The sequence below is a fragment of the Cydia fagiglandana genome, chromosome 19 (genome assembly GCF_963556715.1).
Source record: "Cydia fagiglandana chromosome 19, ilCydFagi1.1, whole genome shotgun sequence".
In the NCBI taxonomy this organism is placed as follows: Eukaryota; Metazoa; Arthropoda; class Insecta; order Lepidoptera; family Tortricidae; genus Cydia; species Cydia fagiglandana.
In genome coordinates this window covers 2,944,507-2,964,786 of record NC_085950.1, presented here as the reverse complement: position 1 = coordinate 2,964,786, position 20,280 = coordinate 2,944,507, and the positions used below count along the sequence as shown (strand labels likewise).

The 20,280-nt window shown below is 37.7% G+C and overlaps 2 protein-coding genes across 2 annotated transcripts in view; one reads left to right on the top strand and one right to left on the bottom strand.

Moving 5' to 3' along the window:
- Positions 1 to 18,302, bottom strand: part of LOC134673904 (probable aminopeptidase NPEPL1) — a 32,198-nt gene extending 13,896 nt beyond the window's left edge. Inside the window, exons 1-5 of the mRNA XM_063531957.1 lie at positions 18,175 to 18,302; positions 13,433 to 13,596; positions 12,855 to 13,043; positions 12,039 to 12,204; positions 9,317 to 9,486 (exon numbers count right to left, since the gene is read on the bottom strand). Of these exons, the coding sequence (XP_063388027.1) occupies positions 9,317 to 9,486; positions 12,039 to 12,204; positions 12,855 to 13,043; positions 13,433 to 13,591 (684 nt within the window). The 5' untranslated portion in view covers positions 13,592 to 13,596; positions 18,175 to 18,302. The remainder of the gene's footprint in view (positions 1 to 9,316; positions 9,487 to 12,038; positions 12,205 to 12,854; positions 13,044 to 13,432; positions 13,597 to 18,174) is intronic.
- LOC134674177 (uncharacterized protein K02A2.6-like) lies at positions 15,147 to 16,880 on the top strand. The gene has a single exon (XM_063532234.1). It carries the CDS (start codon positions 15,147 to 15,149, stop codon positions 16,878 to 16,880), a length of 1,734 nt encoding a protein of 577 aa, XP_063388304.1.
- Positions 18,303 to 20,280: the final 1,978 nt, after the last annotated feature.

The window sequence follows — 20,280 nt, the reverse complement described above, 5'->3', positions numbered from 1 at the left end:
TTAAATTTTGACTGACCATAAACTCCGCGCTTCGCGACCTATTTTTTAGACGGCATAGTCGACTTTGCCGTCCATTTTTGAGAAAAATAGTTTTAAAATAGCACAGGTTCAAGTAAAATCTATACACATGCCAATAGGAAAGCATATTATTAACAAATAATAAAAGTGGCGTATTAAGTCCGCCATATTGTTTTTATAATGACGTCACATAGCCTATGTCACACGGCATGACGTAAGAATTTTAATGATGTATCATACACGTACGTCTAAATCGGTTAAGGCATTCAGAAGTTAAGGTGGAATAAAGAAACTCACATAAATAAATACATAATATATACTTTCCTACACATAAACATGAACGCTGAAAACAATTTTAAGTTTATTTAGTTTATAGTTAGTTTGTATTATTATTTTCAAGCTAATTTAATGTTTTATATTTATTTAATAGTGTTATAATAAATAACAATAACAAGAAATAAATTTAAAAGTATCTTGAGAAAAAGTACTCATGACCTTTGGTATCTTTAGTGACTTGTGTATTTATTGCGACACCGTTTGATATTTAACAATTTCAACACATATCAGTGAGAGAAAAAGGGAATAGTCATATGGCGTTCTAAAAGTTTTAATCCTGCGTCGAAAGATGGCAGTAAATTTACTTTGACTACAAAATTTACAATGTCAATAAGCCTCTACACCTACTCAATTCTTTTTGCTAATAAAACATGAAAATAAACATTGATTAAACAAATAAATGACAGAAACATGTCGCCAATAGCTCACTAAAAATTCAAGCGAGTGAAACCGTTGTCGTCTAAATAGTTTAAAATAAGTCTCACGAAAATTTTATTTCAAATAAATGAACGTATACATATTTAATATTTATTTATTTAAACTTTGTTGCACAAAATATATACAACAATGTACAAATGGAATATTTCAAAATTTCTTGCAGATATTTTTGCCCCGGCTTCATGGTTTACTGACACTTCTCTGAAACGATGGAATCCTTATATCCCTGCGTACGTAACGATTGTATGACTTGTTTGTTCAAATCCAGATCCGGCCTGTAATGTTGAGAGCAGGCAACTATCTTCTTAATAACCCCAAACTCGACGTATATCTCGCCAGCCCCTGCCACCGGCCCACCGGCGAGGAAACTAGACGTGTGTACTCCTCCCTGATGATACGACAGATATATTTTACCATCAGGTCCCATCACAAAAATGGCGGGCGGACCTTGGTGTTCATCATTCGTGTGCACCAAAGAATGGTTTAGTGAATGACGTAGCTTTCCGCCTCCAACGTAAACCTCAAATGTGGCTCTTTCTTTTTCATTGTAATATAAAACACGATGACACGCACTTTGCTTGCACTCATGCTCGTTTTGAAACTGCTCTTGCATATTATACGTGCCGTATGCGATGGCAAAACTCCACGCAGATGACGTGTCGCAACTGACATAGCTCTCACATATATCCTCGTTTACCCATTTGCAAATTCCTATATCATCTCCGTATACATACACTGATTCGTTGAATGATTTCATGTCCCATAAACTATCATTTTTAATGCTAGTAGCAACGGTTAGACATTTAGTTCCAGGGCCTTCTATATTCGAGCATTTTACCAGTATTCCTGTATGTGTTAAAACGTACGTACTATCTCCGATGGTTGCGAGACCTGAAATGCCCGCGTCCGCTTCGTATACCTCTCTGCAGTTTTTGGCTGTTAAGGAACATCGCATCACTCTTCCAGAGCTCAATCCGGCATAAATATAGTCTTCGATTTGAATTAACGAGTCAACCGAGTACTCCATTTTATGTAGAAACTTGCAACTCGGTTGGTGTAGTTCACAGCGTAGAATGATCGCATTTTTAAGACCGGCGTAGAGATGACCCCTCGCATTGACTAAGGACCGCACTTCCACATTCCCCGAATAGAAAGTCTCGCACGAATCTTTGGTATTTAAATGACATCTTAAAATCACGCCTGATTCTAAGCCTGCGTAAATATACTCTCCACTAATAAGCAAAGAGTAAATTATACTACCGGCTTGATAGAAAACCTCGCATTCATGATTTTCTCCACTGCATCTCTCTAGATTCCCTTCGAGTTTGCCGACAAATGTAACCGGATTGGCGTGTACTGTTGTTGGAATCACGTTGTTGCGTTTTTGGCATGCGATGTTGATGTGTTCGTGGGATGCGATGTTGCTGTGTTCTTGGGATACGATGTTGTTGTGTTCTTGGGATGCGATGTTGTCGGGTTCTTGGGATACGATGTTGTTGGGTGCGGCCGCGGCTAAAGCCAACAACACGGCAAACAGCAGGATCATGCTTGAGCGGTTCGAAAGAAATTATTAAACTGAATGCAGATCAAGTGCCGGCGGTTTATATTGAGATTAAGACGCGGAGCAAACTGCAGAGATCAGAAGGTGAAAGATATTTTCTAGATAAGTGTTATTTTTATTTTTTTAATTGGGCGACGACGGGTACGGGCTTGGGTTGCAGTTATCTATTGAATAATTATTTGAGATTATTGTTTGTATAGAATAATGTTTCTTAGATCAACTAAATATGTATATTTAATTACCTAAATCAATGGGTTGAAAAAAAATGGTAACCCGCATCTAACAGGTGTCGGGGAGATTAGTCCAAATAGTTTGTATGTATGTAAACACTTCATTGTACATAAGACAGGTTAAGATACAATTAAAAGAAAGTATACAATGTACAAAGGCGAACTTATCCCTATAAGGGATCTCTTTCAGTCAACCTTTGGGCAATTGAGAGTAGACAAATGAAAATGACAGACAAACGAACACATGTACAGAAAAGTAAATTATGGTTCAATTATTATTTAAGTAAATAATTAAAAACTTTAGCCTAAATTCTAATGTAAATACACATATACAATACATATTAATATAAATATATACATAAACATAATTAAATAAAAATCCTTAGTACGCAACCAGAACACAAGTCATTGGATAGCCATAGTTTATGCAATTTAATCTTGAGTGAAGTTTGTTGTCTCAATATTTTCACTTAATAAACATGTTGCTCTCTTGAATTAATCTTGAATCGCGTTTGACCTTTCTGTAGTCAACATCGCATCATAGTGAGGTAAGCAGTGTCACCCAATGTATGGGACGTGCAAATTTTGGTATCGGATGAATTCACTTGGCACAGATGTAATATACGTAAAGCTAAGCTAATCCAGCCCGGTAGCCAAACGCCACCCCCTGGTGGGTAAGCAGGGGGGCATCCTAAGTTACACGCTGCATATCGGCTTCTATTTACCTACCACCTCGAGTTTGGTATCATTTCCAGATAAATCGGGCATAAGGAATTCATTTTTGGGACATTTAATGTACAGTTTAATCGAAAAAAACTAAAATATTGACGAACAAATCAAAATCGGTTTGCAATTTTTTATTCAATGATTAATATTATCAGTCGAAACTACAATTGCTAGAAAGTTGAAATTTGCACACCAGGTTACATTTATAATCATACCCCGGCCGGCGAGAGCAAAAATGCGTCTGCTCCTAGTGCTTAATTAAATATCGACTATTCTATCGACATATGGATGTCGATAGAATAGTCGACTTTTAATTAAGCACAATTTTTTTTTAAACTGAGCCATTAGTATTTGTTATTTATTTCAACTTGATACCTCCACGCGTTTCTAAGAATAACCCTAAAACAATTTTCTATCAACATAAAATTATTATTATTATAAAGTTATTCACAATAAGTATCAGAATGTGTTGAAGAAGAACGTTGGCATTTTAACTTTAAACAATTTAAATAAATTGATATCTGGCAGAGAAGTGGAACTACCTAATACAGAACAAATTCATAATCACTATTTCGTTTTGCTACGATTACTACAGTAGATTTAGAACGGTCCTTTAGTTGGATGAAATGGATTTTATCGGCAAGGCGAAGGAGTTTAAAATCAGAAAATTTAGAAAAAATGCTAATTGTATATTACGAAATTACATAAAATACTGAATAAATACAAACACTTGGTTTTAATTTTGTTTACAACAATAATTAATACTTCTGCATATCATAACGGTGGTCCAGTACATCGTGTTGTTTTTATCGACATCGACGAAAGTGTGTGTCCTCGCACTATTAAGCTGTCAACGCATTTTTGCTCTCGCCGGCCGGGGTATGTTTATAATGTGTACAAGAGATAAGAAGCCATTTTGAAAAATTCAACCCCTAAAGGGGCTTAAAAAGGGGACGAAAGTTTATATGGAGTGCATGTTTTATTTTAAGCTAGGAATTTCAAACTTTGTTAAAAGATATATTATTAAAATACAAGAAAACTAATATCAGTGTTTTTGAAATTTTATCGCCTAAGGTGGTGAAATAGGGGTTGAAAATTTGTATGGAGATCAACATTTTTTTCGAGTGTGGGGCTTGAAACTTTTTATATGCGCATATTATTAGAATACAAGAAAAGTAATTTCAGCGTTTTTAAAAATTCATCCTCTAAGGGGGTTAAAAAGGAGTTCAAAGCTTGAATCCATTACAAATTATTTTGTCTGCCCCCCCTGCCTACCTGCCAGGGGGTGGCGGATGTCTACAGGGCTCAATTAGCTTAGGTTTACGTATATTACATCTATGCTAAGTGAATTCATCCAATACCAAAATTTGCACCTTATGACACTACTTCCCAGGCTATCATACGTTATGAAATACAAATTGTGTTCCAAACATTTACCTCTATCCTATAGCCGCCCAGAGACCTATAAAAAGGTCTCCTGTTCCAATCGAATTTGAACTTTGTGTTGACAAAATAAAATTTCATTTTGCATGGCTAGGTTTGACGTATGGGCCGCTAGAGGCTATAACTTTTATTTGATCATTCGTTTGTAATATGGCTATTAGCCACTTTCAGTGTTTAACAGCGACACTCTGGTTTATAGTGGATGGCGCTGGAGCTAATATACGGCGTTGCATGAACAATAGATTTCCTTTGGCAGGATTGGTCCTTAGGACCCAGGGATGGATTCAAGAAGTGGAGCCACCGAGATTTTTGATGTAAATTTTTAGGGGGGAGGGGGGCTCTCAACTTGATCTTGATATCTGTATCATTTAAGCTTAAACTGCTGAACCAATTTAGTTAAAATTTGGTACAGAGATAGTTTGAGTCCCAGGGAATAACATAGCATACTTTTAATTCCAAAAAAATTGTATGATTGTATGGGAAATCAATAAACGCTGAACCGATTTCCATGAAATCTATGTCTACAGTTGCCTCCAGAAACTCGCGAACTAAATTGACAGGTCAATGTGCACAAGTGATACCACAGTTTGGCCAGTGTTGTTCATATCGATATTTTCAAAAAAGTTTGAATTAGAGAATGTCGATATTTCCAAAATTGTGCAATTTTATAGTACCTAATAGAGACAAAGACAAGGATATTGAATAAACATATTGTAATTAAATAAATATTTTATGATATTTATTTGTTAGGAAAACTTACAGCTAGAGTAACAATTAAGTTGTAGGTATAACATAGAAAAAGTGATTTTGGCTCAAAATACAAAAAAGGCCGGCCCAGACCGGGAAATATTTCGTATAATGTGATTAATTTCGAGTGTTGTGGACGCAAAAATTAAATCGCCTCGATATCCCTATTGCTTCGATTGTAAAGACCAGTCCCTAAACTGGACGTTTAAGTTGACAATTAGGTCAAGATTTATAGATGGTCAAGCAAATCTTGTCAGTAGAAAAAGGCGTGAAATTCAAATTTACTTTGAGACGATATCCCTTCGCGCCTTCATTTTTCAAATTTGCCGCCTTTTTCTACTGACAAGATCTGCTTGACCAAGTATAAATAATTATGGATCAATCTCATCTACCGGCCACATGTATAAAATTAAATCACTAATTTTAGATTTATGGCGACAACCGAGCTCTTGAAATAAACAACGGCAAGTTGTTGCACACTAACATGACACTGAAATTTGTCAGTTTCTCATCCGCACCTCCTGATTTGATCGGTAACGACACAATCTTACAATCGAATTAACCACTTTTCTCGTCACATTCATATTAATCGAAATCGTTTGTGACCCCTTTATAATTATGACATGGGTAGTAAGTGTAATATTTTACTTATCGATATCATTTTATCGACATATACCCGTGACTATTTTTTCTTTGCTATTCCTGGTATCATTTTATTTGTCAAACTCATGTCAATTTAGTTCGCGAGTTTATGGAGGCGACCTTACATCTTTGATTTACAAATGATTTTGATTGACTTAGAACCTAAACTTAAAAAAATATTAACCTCAAACGTCGCAGACGCTTAACCCCCCCCCCCCCCCCCTCACCTGCATCTAAAATCTGGGTGGCTCCACTTCTTAAATCCATCCATGGATCCTACGGACCAATCCTGCTAAAGGAAATCACTTGTTCATGCAACGCCGTGGTTGACCTTTTTTTGCTCTGAGCAAACACAACTATTACTGTAACATAAACGCATAAGGCATGTACTTCGACATGGACACTTTATGTCAAAGTAATATAGGTTAAATTTGAACGGCGAAGATTTTTCTGTATTCAAATTTTCTGTATTGAATCCATGTCACTTTGACATAAAGTGCCCATGTCGAATACTAGTGCAGCGTCGAGCACTAGTACTTCTACCTTATTGCTTGTGTCAGCGCAACCTGACGGGTATATACACGGTGTAACATGACGAAACCGAATAATTTCAACAGCGTATTCCTGATCATATTTAGAGACAAAAATGTCTTTTTTGAAATTCGCCTAGTTTGAAATGAAATGAAATTTGAAATTAAAATGAAATTTAAATTTGATATGAAATGAGTTTATAGTTTCAGAGTTAATACCAATTTAAATAAAAAAAATCATGTGTTACATAGTGCAAAACGCCTTTTTGATGGCGATGTTGCTACTATGGGACGTAGTCTAAATATCCTTATTGATAGATGTCATAAAGTGACAAGTAACACTTTGCAAAAAGTAGGTTTTACGAAAAAAAATGTTAAAATCAATTTTAAGTGACAAGTTTACCAATAACATTTATTTTTTATGTACCAATACATTAAAAAAAATGGACAAAACAAAACAAAAAAAATTTTTTTTAGCGAAATGAGCTAAACTCATATTACATTTTTTCCTTCTTATGACCTCAGAAATGCGTGGTTAAAATTATTCGGTTTCCTCATGTTACACCGTGCATAGGCAGGCACGCCTCTCGTTATCTGACGTTGCCTAACCTAAATCGCACGGAAAGTAAATTCGATTACCATCTTACAATAAATTCATGCTTGAAGCTAATATTCTATCCTGACCATAAATAATATAAGTAAAGAAAGAGTGGTAACCCCACTCCATACATCAGATTTCTTACCAAAACGCGCGTTATTTCGTAGTTTGACATCTAGCGTAAGTAGCGGAATATATCAGGACAATAGATGTCGCGACAAACAAGAACTCTAATGCTCAACAATTTTCAGCTAATATATACACCGTGTTTTTTTTATTTCCCTTAATGTCAAGGGTGCATTCCTGAGCTTAAATCAAGTAACTTCCTCAAAGACACCGATGTTCTAATAAGTCCATTTCGGAGATAATCAATAATTTATTTTTTTCCTATAAGGCCTCTACAAGCGTGTACACTTGCCTTAGGGCCGGTTTACATATTGATTAATGTTTAGAATGAGTTCATACATTTGCTACTAAACTTAAGTACAATCTCGGTCGATTGATGTACGAAATGACATTGATATGTCACAGATTTCAATTGTTTGGTTGAGTTAAATGTAATGTCCGTGTTTCAACAACGCTATATGGAACATTTAATTACTTTTTAAACAAAAAAAAAATCCAAAAAAGAAAACAAAAAAAAATATTTTTTTTTTTTAAATTAACTATGCCATTTAGTTCTCTTAAACGTACTTAACCATACCCCGAAATTAACGGAATTCAATAAAAACACGGTGTATAACCGGATTACTCGAAACTCTATTTTCAACTCCTTCTGCTTCTATTATTAGTTGTTATTGTTTTAGCAGTAGTTTTCGTCAGTAGCGACACTTGTGCCATCTGGCGTCAAGTAGCGGTACTGATAGGTCCGCTACTTGACGTCAGATGTGGACTACGAAATAACGCGCGTTTTGGTGAGAAAACTGATGTCTGGAGTCTTTCTTTACTTATATTACTCTATGGGAGCATTCCACGGGCTGTCCCGTACAAACGCATTTTATTTCCTGTGTTGCGACTTTTTTTTCGGCATTTAAAGCAGTCGATTATTTCTCTGTGCATATTTTTGACCATTTGTCATAGAAAAGGAAACTCTTATATCTGCAAATCATCATAAAATTCGCGTTTGTACGGGACAAACGGTAGACAATTTCATGGAATGCTCCTATGATACTGGTAGAGACTACCACTATTACTAACCTCAATAAACTTGTCGACATTCATAATATTACAAGGTGTGTCAGCGATCTTGGCAGCGAGGCGGGTAGAGTCCGCAGCCGCCTGGATGGCAGCCAGCTCTTCGGTGGACAGTGTGTTGTCTAGCAGGGAGGGATCTAGACACTAACCTCTATGAATTTATCCACGTTCATGATATTACAAGGTGTGTCAGCGATCTTGGCAGCGAGGCGGGTAGAGTCCGCAGCCGCCTGGATGGCAGCCAGCTCTTCGGTGGACAGTGTGTTGTCTAGCAGGGAGGGATCTAGACACTAACCTCTATGAATTTATCCACGTTCATGATATTACAAGGTGTGTCAGCGATCTTGGCAGCGAGGCGGGTAGAGTCCGCAGCCGCCTGGATGGCAGCCAGCTCACTGTGTTGTCTAGCAGGGAGGGATCTAGACACTAACGTCTATGAATTTATCCACATTCATAATGTTACAAGGTGTGTCAGCGATCTTGGCAGCGAGGCGGGTAGAGTCGGCAGCCGCCTGGATGGCAGCCAGCTCACTGTGTTGTCTAGCAGGGAGGGATCTAGACAGTAGACACTAACCTCTATGAATTTATCCACATTCATAATGTTGCAAGGTGTGTCAGCGATCTTGGCAGCGAGGCGGGTAGAGTCCGCAGCCGCCTGGATGGCTGTCAGCTCACTGTGTTGTCTAGCAGAGAGGGATCTAGACACTAACCTCTATGAATTTATCCACGTTCATGATATTACAAGGTGTGTCAGCGATCTTGGCAGCGAGGCGGGTAGAGTCGGCAGCCGCCTGGATGGCAGCCAGCTCACTGTGTTGTTTAGCAGGGAGGGATCTAGACAGTAGACACTAACCTCTATGAATTTATCCACATTCATAATGTTGCAAGGTGTGTCAGCGATCTTGGCAGCGAGGCGGGTAGAGTCCGCAGCCGCCTGGATGGCAGCCAGCTCTTCGGTGGACAGGGTGTTGTCTAGCAGGGAGGGATCTAGCGGCCCTACGCCTTCGTCTTCGAGTTCGCCTTCTAAAGAAAAAATGATGATAAGAGCACAGAATAAAATAAATAATAGTACTACCGTAGAGAAAGCAAACTTCCTACAAAACCGAAGTTTGACAGCGATTCAGGGACGAATCATATTACCCCTTTCTAATGTATGGCACTACCCCCTTCGGCTATTTAGGGTTGTAAAAATTCAAGTCATTTTCTTAGCTGTGGTCGTGCACGCAAAAGGACGTCAAGTTGTGCCAACCCTAATAATTGCTTGGAGCAATGCTGAGCCGAACGGAGCTGAGAATGCCCGAAAGGAGGAGTGTCGCTGCACTGATATGGGGACCTAAATAAATGCCAGGTACCACCAGCTGTTTGGAGTTAATGTCTATGTTGAATAAGTCAACAAAGGGTATACACGGTGTAACATGAGGAAACCGAATAATTTAAACCACGCATTTCCGAGGAAAGAACGAAAAAATGTAATATGAGTTTAGGTCAATTTCGCCGGAAAAAAAAAAATTTTTTTGTTTTGTTTTTTAAATTTTATGAATGTATTTATACATAAAAAATAAATTTTATCGGTAAACTTGTTACTTAAAATTGATTTTTACATTTTTTTTTCGTAAAACCTTTTTGCAAAGTGTTACTTGTCACTTTTTGACATCTATCAATAAAGATATTTAGACTACGTCCCCCAGCAGCAACATTACCATCAAAAAAGCCTTTTACATTATGTAACAACAAAAACTTGTTTAATTTTAAATTAATATTATCTCTGAAACCAGGCGTTTTTTAAAAAAAGTTTACAGGAAATTTTTGTCTCTAAATATGACCAGGCTGCTAAAATTATTCGGTTTACTCATGTTACACCGTGTATAATAAACTGCTTCAATACCTACAGCGATGGTGGCTTAGCGGTAAGACCGGGCGACTTGCAATCCGGAGGTCGCGGGTTCAAACCCGGCTCGTACCAATGAGTTTGTCTGAACTTATTATGTACGAAATATCATTTTCTCAAACATGCAATGAAATATTGATGTTATGTTCCGTATAATAGGCTGCGAAGTATGACGTTTCAGGTGCGGCTAGGACAAAAGGTCGTTAATGGAATTTCATACACATCTTGCAGGCCTAGGCCGGCAAAGTCCTCTTTTTTTAATTTTCATTTCACAGATATTTGTGACACAGCATCGTGGCATTCATTCATTAAAAAAAACTAGAGGCAGTATTTGCTTTATGGTTCGTAATGACACTCTGCCACTACGCCTATAAAAAAAAAACAAAAAACAATGTTTGCTATAATATGCAATTTTATTTGTATAAAATCAACATGAACTTAATAAATAATACATTATATAATTTTATAATTTTAAATTATAAATTTAACTACACAAATAAAAACATTTAAAATATTTCATCTAAACGTTAGCGGTAAAAAGGTCTACTCAAACACGCATAGTTATATTTTTTAAATTGTTATGGAGGTAAAGTTGAAAAATATTCATTCTGTTTTATTGGATTTATGGTGCGTTGTTGATTTTTTGACTTTAATATGAGTTCCGACGAAATAATGAAATCAATATTAATTGTAATCGTAGGTGTTGGAATTGGCAGCGTAAGTAGAATTGATTTTAAATAACTTGCTGCCTCTGCCGCCAAGTCAAAGACGAAGTATGTATATGGTTGCTTATGGCAATTTTATTATTTGAGAAACTAAGAAAAATGGCTTACAGTTTATTAGAAACAGTTTTGTGGCATATTTTAAATGAATGTAACTAACAAATTCGTCAACACTGTGGAAATTATACTTATTTACTCCATGCATAAAGCAACGATGTATGTGAAACATGATATCAACATGAAAGACTATGTAAACTTATGTGACGAAAACGACAGTCAGACGGATACAAGGCGAAAAAATCAAAGATACATGAAAATATACGGGTAGTAAAAATACACGACTCTTGTAAAACATACGCGTGATAATGATATAGGTACGTGTTGGTTATATTTTGGGTGTAATTTACTTTTAGTTTTTTCTATAAATTAAACTTTCGTGGTTTCGTGGATTTTTTATTTTATTTATTTCATTGCATGTTTGAGAAAAGCACTATACATACCTCGGCGGGAAATGGGGTTGCCCGCGCTCAGACCTATCCGACCTCGCTTCGCTCGGCCGTCTATATGTCTTCGGCCGGCAACCCCTTTCGTCCCGGCCTCTGTAGTAATGTACTATTATTTACCAGTCGCTTTTCGGTGAAGGAAAACATCGTGAGGAAACCGGACTAATCCCAATAAGGTCTAATTTACCCTCTGGGTTAAAAGGTCAGATGGCAGTCGCTTTCGTAAAACATTGTACCTATGTACGTCAATTCTAGGGATTAGTTGTCAAGCAGACCCCAGGCTCGCATGAGCCGTGGCACAAATGCCGGGACAACACGAGGAAGATGATGACATTGACATATATAGTCCTCACCTCTCTGTACCTGTGTGTGTTGTGTGTGTGTGTGTGTGTGTGTGTTTGTGACTTTGTGTGTTGTGTGTCTATCTGTCTGGTTTCATTGTAGTACACCTATAATGCCCACCTCTCTGGTCGTCGCTCGCGAGCTGTATCTCCACGTAGACGGTCCTAGCTTGCGGCGTGTCGGCGGCTGCGCCGAGCAGCGCGGGCCCGGAGCGCGCGTTGTACTGCGGGTAGCAGCGGGCGATCGCCATTGCGCTCGCGTATACGTCGCGTTTGCGGCAGATCAGCTGGAATACAAGTTATGTCAGTGTTGGCACGTGGGCGTAGGTCGGAGGATCTTGAGGGAGTTGGAGACGAAACAGCGTGTGCTTCTTACGGTGTATATTGGAAAAGTGGCATGAGTACATTACAAATTAACTAGCCTAAAATAAAAACTAAATACAGCGCCACCTATGCACTTTGTAGGTCACTAAGTAGGTACGTTTATGCAAAGAGCATATAATCACTACGTGCGTTTATGAAGACCATTCAGCCATCTAGGGATTCTAGGCTCGATAAAGTACGTAAGAGGTGAGATAGATGGCGCTGTTAACTACACAAGTTAACAGTCGTTGAATAGGGTATTTTGATATTTTCTTACTAGTCAAATCAGTTACTTTTTTAGAATTGTGGTAACGATTTGCTAATATGGAATTTATATGAAACATTACATCGGGACGGCACGGTCAACTCACTTACATTTTATATTTCTATACGATTTATTAAATAAAACTTGTGTTTAAAAATAACTCATAATTATCTGTGGTTTTCTAATAATTATATGGTGCTTTATTTCATGCATGGTGTAAAATAATTTATTTTAAATACAGTATAATACCCTATAATACATTAACAAGCCTATAGTGTCCCACTGCTGGGCCCCAGAACTTATACATACCACGACGTATTCATGCTCTCTCTGCGTCCTATGCCAGGAGCGCACTAGTTTAGCAAGCGCGTGCGAGCGGGACGGCGCGGCGTGTCGCGAGCGGCGAGCTGGCAACGACGCGAGGCTGGCGCCGCGGGGCCACAGCTCCACGCACTCGCCGGGGGATGCGGACACGCAGGTGAGGCCGCGTTTCCAGGCCTGGGATAAATGTAACATGTTTATTATATCTTGGATTAAAACTACTTAATTTTGTAGATTTATTTTATTGGAGCTTAACCACACACAAGGCATGACACTGGAGAAGAGAATGTTCCATTTCACATATACTACACTCTCCCGGACTTATTCTAAAACTAATCTAGTTTTAAGTCTAAATACATGGCAAAGAATTATTCATTAATGCTATTGTAGCTGTATATATATGTTTAAGCTTGTAGATATACAATAAGACCTATAAGTTCCATTTAATATAAAATAATGATATGGTAAAGTAGAAACAGGGCTAGTTCGGTTCTGCCTATAAATAGGAAGATACACAGAAGTAACAATTGGATACACAACTTATAAATATTATGGGCTAAAGGTACCTCTTCAGTAACTCGTGGTTCAAGCTTGCACCTCACATCATGCCATGTCAGAGCGTTGAGGTGGGCCACTTGACCCACTATGAGGGCGGGTTGTTCCTCAGGGTCCGAGGCCGAGAGACCCCAGCGGAACTTGACGCTAACCGCCGAGTTCGACATCATGCGAACTGTGGAAAAGATTAATGGTTTTGATAAGCTTTAATAAGCCCACTTTGCTGTTAGAAAAGACTATAGTTCGTTTTTTTTAGCATTAGAAAGAACTCCACAGAAGCAAGCGTGCAGTTTTTATCAGGCTCTTTAATTTTTAATAATTATTGAATTATCTAATGTAGCATGGTCAATACATATAATTTACTTCAAATGTTACCGCTAAAAGTGCTGGATTTGGAACCACAAGCTTACTTCTGCGAAGTTCTTTCTAATGCTAAAAAAACGAACTATATTAAATGTAAAGGAAAACGATGTAAAACGCTCCAAAGACAAGCATAGACTGCACTATCTATCGTACTATTTTATAATTACAATTGTTATCGGTTATCAGCACAGCTGTTAACACAGCTGTTGATAACTTATCATCGTTGGAATATACGTTATTGTACAAATACTATAATTATAATGTACATTTGCCATCAGATATATATCGGAGCGGCCGAGGTGTTCGCAATATGTGAACTCGCACTCTAACTCCATGACAATAGAGGCGTGTTCAGATAATTGTGAGAGCCTCGGTCGCTTCGATATATCTGATGTTGATCCGTAACATTGTAAAGAGGCAAGTAAATACAGGTGCAACATGATGACGCGTGAGAAAATGCAACTTGTTTTTAATGCAGTTCTGTAAAATGGTTTTTAAACTTTTAATATTATTATTTCTTAGCTGTGCTGTAAATTTTTAAGTATTCAATTTTCAATAATTCCATAAAAACAATAAAATGGAATTTAAAACTGATGCGCAAATATGTAGCACACAAAAACAAAAATACAGTCAGATTACCATAAAAGGTCCCTTGCTATACTATAGTAACAAGATTAATAGAACTTTTTGAAAAAAAAAAACCTTGGCTACACTTAACTCCCATAATTTAAAATCATTAAATAATACTATGAAGCCACACCTATGTTCTTCATCAGTCAGGCAATTAAAAGTGTCATTTATTTGTTATTTGTTTGAAGTGAAACTTTATTTTTAGTGGAAATTTAATTGAATTTATTTATGAGTTTGGGGTCGAAATGTTGGGACCGTGGGGGCCAAGTGCGCGCCAGATATACAAGGCCTTAGCGGCACGCCTTATAAACGCCACAAGGGAAGGGACCAGAGGGCTGGCCAGTATTTTGCTCAACACATTAGCATTGCCATACAATGTGGCAATACGGACAGCCTTCTGGTCACACTGCTATCGGCAGTGACTTGGAGGACATGTTTTATTTATACGGCCTTCATTTTATGTTTATTTATAGATAGTTTGTGTTATGTATAGACAATGAGGGTAGGTTTTGACATTTGTGTAAAGACGCAAAATGGAAATGGGGAAAATCACATCAAAATTCATTCGAAAAGCTAAGGAAAATGCTTTCCAGTAAAGATACTCTGGTGCATTATGACGTGAAAAAGAAACTTATTTTATCTTGTGACGCTTCACAGTACGGACTGGGAGCAGTCTTAGAACACGAGATGGCTGATGGAAGTATCAGACCCGTAATGTTTGCCTCGAGAACGATGAACGCACATGAACGTAATTATGCACAAATAGACAAGGAAGCAGCTGCTATAATATTTGGCTTGAAGAAATTTCATCAGTTTATAAGTGGTCGAAGAGTGATTATCAAGACAGATCATAAGCCTTTGTTGGGAATATTCGATTCAAAGAGACCTATACCCAACATTATATCACCTAGGATGTTAAGGTGGGCACTTCTTCTTAACTCTTATGACTATGAAATACAATATGTTGAGGGGAAAAAAATTGGAAATGCAGATGCACTCAGTCGATGGCCGGGTCCAGCAAGTACACAAACTCCGGAAGAGGATTATTTAGGAATTCTACTAATAGAGGAGACACCCATTGAATTGGAGTTCTCTGCCATAGAAGTGGCTAACTTGACAAAAAAGGATAAGTGTCTCTGTAAAATATTATATTGGATACGTAACGGATGGCCCGGGAAGACCGATGACGAGTATAAGGTTTACTGGCAAAAGCGAGACGAGCTTTCCATGTATAAGGATTGCATTTTATGGGGAAATAGAGTGGTTATACCAGAGAAGATGCGAGGAAAAGTGCTGGAGGAGCTACATATGAATCACGACGGTATCGTGATCACAAAGGCTATGGCGAGAAGCTATTTTTGGTGGCCTGCGATGGATAAACAGATTGAAGACATGGTGAAGAGCTGTAACGTGTGTGCAGAAAATCGAAATATGCCATCTAAAGTTACCCATCATTGGATAAAGCCAGATAAAGCATGGTCTAGACTTCATATCGATTACGCTGGGCCATTTCAAGGAAAGACATTTTTAATAGTAATTGACGCTTATTCTAAATGGCCAGAGGTCAAGATCGTACCAGATATGAGTAGCTCTACGTTAATAAGGATATTGCGGAATGTTTTTGCAGAACAAGGTCTTCCCGATGTACTTGTGAGTGATAATGGAAGAAGTTTTGTTTCGGAGGAGTTCCGGAAATTCTTAGACTCCCAAGGGATCAGACAGGTTCTGTCCGCTCCTTACCACCCTGCGACCAACGGTCAAGCAGAAAGAACAGTGCAGACAGTGAAGGCTAAATTAAGGAAAATGACGTCGGGACCATGGGAAGAGAGATTACCAGCGATACTGTATGGTTTACGTACTACACCAAATAGCGTCAATGATAAAACTCCGGCTGAGCTCCTGAACAACAGGCGTTTTAGAACTAAGTTCGATAGATTGAACCCCCTGTCTTTCAGATGTGCTGATAAGGAAAAAGTAATAGAGAAGAATAGCGAGACAAAGAACAGGGAGTTTACTATTGGACAGTCAGTGTACGTAAAGAACTACTGCGGGGGACCACGCTGGTTGAAAGGGATGGTGGAAAAGCGACTAGGAGTCTGCAGATACTTAGTGAAATGGAACGATAAGCTGTTGGTAAGACACATCAATCAAATGCTCGGTTGCGCGGGAGAAGGACAACGGAAGGTCCCTGAGGCAACCGATGATGCTACTGATGACGATGACGAGGACACCCGTATTGCGATACCGTCGCCTCATCGTTGGGCGGATATCATAGGTGCGTCCGGACCCCAGGACATCACGATACACGGAGACCCACAAAATATCGTATCCAGCAGCCACAAGCGTGCTAGACAGACCACACCCCCAGACTCACCCGATTATAAGAGAATAGCCCTAGCAGATAGCAATAGCGGCAGTGAGTCAGAGCTGTCTGAATGTAGAGATGTAGAGACGGAGGAGGAATAGTAGAAGTGTTAAAGTAGTGTAACAGTAGCATAGGGTAAGGTTAGGTAATAGTGTTAGTGAACTTTATAAAATAGTGAACTCTCTTAATGGGGGAGGTATGTTATGTATAGACAATGAGGGTAGGTTTTGACATTTGTGTACAAAGTGGGGTACTTGTGAAAAGGCAGTCTGTCAACGCGACCTGGACCAGAGCATGTGCTTGGACCCCTAAACCGTGAGTTATATTAGTTTGTATTATTATTTTTAAGCTTATTTAATGTTCTATATTTATTTAATTGTATGTTAATAAATACATTTATTTATGATGTTTGGTTCTTTTAATATGACATTGTTACAGAACAATGAGGTATTATGAACTACAAGCAACTTAGTAAATGGCTTGTTGCTATCAGAGATAACAAGCTCAGTCATGTTAATCTGAATTTATAACCTGTTTCTTTTGCATAGCAAAACAAATTAAGTTAACACTCTGAAAATGACTTAGTATAATTTACAATAATAATGCCGATGATGCTAATAATGATGATGCCTTGTCCCGTACATGTACAGTCAGCAGCAGAAGTTGCCAAGCTGTTCCAAGGTGTTCAAAATTACCTTGACACACTCTTATTCTCTTAATAATAAAGTCGTATCAAGATCATTTTGAACACCTGGCCCGCTTAGCAACTTCTGCTGCTGACTGTACCACACAATTTGGACTGTAATTCACAGTTTCAAGGTTGTTAATTCAGTGGCAAATTTTTGACAAAGGCATACAAAGGGTTAAGGGTCATTGACCTTACATGCAATAGTAACATTTGGCAAGTATAGTATAACTCGGCTCAAATCTCAAAGATTTAAATTCGGAAATGTCATTTTATTAAAAACTCGACGAGATGGTTGCTGAACGAAGCAGATGCCAAACGCCAAAAAAATAACCTAAACATTATGCCAAGTCAACAGAATTTTGACTGAATTAAAACTACTGTTGCTTACCCATTTAACACATAAAAATCCTATTTCAATGACCTCTTAGAACAGTAATGTTTAATTTGAATAAGCGAAAGCAAATAACACTCGGAGCACAGAACCGTTACATATTCTAAAAATAGTCGTCAATAAATAATGATAAAAAGTTCATTCACCTGACACTACCGGGTGTTTAAATGCACTAATATACGCACTAAATGTTCTTAATATTAACATGATTACTTACATAACACTAAAACATGACAATTATCAAAACAAACATAATGAAAATAGTCAAAAACGAACAGACGCGCTAACTTTAAAACGATTATGCTTAGTTGCTTACCGTTGGTGCTTCGCGTTCAATTATTCACCTTTTTACTGCATGAATGTTGATTCTAACAGAAACGAGCGACGCGACGTGACGGAGAATAGAAACTTTAAATAACAAAGAAACAAAGGAAAGGTATTATAAAATTTATTTCTACACTACTATCAACTTGCCAAATCATTGAATTCATTTGAAAGCTAGATGCCGTTCAGAAACATGAAAACTGTTGACGAAATCGACGTAAGTAACAAAATGGAAAATACAAATTAATTCTATAGTACTGTATGGTGATTATTAAAACCATACGTGACCCAATTAAAACGGAATAATATTCTATTCCTGTATATTTTTTCTACCAGTTTGATATCCTGTTACCTATATAAGCAAATGGAGATTGCAGAAAGTGCAGGTCAAAACGAGATTTCCGAACGAACCACCTACGTTCCGTTATACGGTTGTAGAGTTCATATTTTTTGAAACACTTGCATTTCTTCATTTTTGATGCAATAACTATCCAACAATATGTTCAAATGTTCCTCCATACAATCAAAGATAAAAATTTATAAATCTTCTTAGTAGTTTGTGACCGCAAGAGTCATACAACCCCCGAGGGTTGTTTGACTTTTATTCCTAAACAAACACTGAACTCATAAACAGAGGCTTTCTGTCGCACTTGCATATTTCGTACAGAAGTGTGACAGGGACAGGGCAACACGCCGAACGTGGTTCGCGGTAGGCCCTCTGAATTCATAAAATACAACTCGGGAAAATATCGCATCGGTTCTTGAAAATCGTCATTCTTTCTGACGGTCAAGCAAATCTTGTCAGTAGAAAAAGGCGCGAAATTCAAATTTTCTATGCGACGATAACTCTTCGCGCTTACATTTTTTTAATTTGCCGCCTTTTTCTACTGACAGGATTTGCTTGACCAAGTATATCTTCCTTATTTTAGAATATAATATATATAGCTGGTCAAGCAGATCTTGTCAGTAGAAAAAGGCGGCAAATTTGAAAAATGTAGGCGCGAAGGGATATCGTCCAATAGAAAATTTGAATTTCGCGCCTTGTTTTACTGACAAGATTTGCTTGACCAGCTATATAACTATCTATCATATATCTCTATTCAACCTAATTTTAGAATAAAATAATAAGGGGGAACTACAGTACCATTGAAACCACACAAATAATCGGATTTCCTTTAATAATTTCACCAAGCCATACTTAGAACAGAATCACATAACAAAATGTAACTGTAGCACTATAAATTTGCTGTGTTTTTTAACTTACAGTTATTTTTATTAATTATCAATAGAAGCATTTTTACAATTTTAAAAGTTTAGACACTTTATGGTAGCTGCGGTGTCTGGCTGTACAAGCTTGGCAAAAAAGAGTAGATTAAAAAGTGGCAACACTGTAGTGTCGTCCCTTTCAAACCAATATATATAAGAAAACGGGATGACACAACAGTGTTGCCACTTTTTAATTTCTACTCTTTTTTTGCCAAGCGTTATATGTATTTATAAACCATTAAAAAAACTATTAATTTCATGGCGCGAATTTTCAACGTTGTATTTTAAAAAGCGCCCTCCAGACTATGCGCGTGAATCGCGGGCGAAGCCGCGAACGCGAGTGTGGAGTCTAGTTCGCTGATATGCGAAATCGACTCCAGACTCGCGTTCGCGGCTTCGCGCCGCGATTCGCGCACGAGTGTGGAGCGGGCTAAACAAGTGAATATAATTAAAAAAATGTATTTTTCGGAAACTCAAGACACCGCAAGTACCGCAACAGATAAATATTATTTCTTAGATAAAATATGAGTGTAATGGTATTAGGTAATTCGATATATACTTGGTCAAGCAGACCTTGTCAGTAGAAAAAGGCGGCAAATTTGAAAAATGTAGGCGCGAGAGGATAGCGTCTCATAGAAAATTTGAATTTCGCGGCTTTTTCTACTGACACGGTTTGCTTGACCATCTATACCTATTCTGATTTATGGTTACAACTTTTAAATTATAAAAAAAAACTTTTAAACGAATTCAACAAAACAAACACAAAATGACACGAATTTTCATACATTAGCTATGTGGGTATTTAAGCAATGCATCGGACAATTCTATGTAC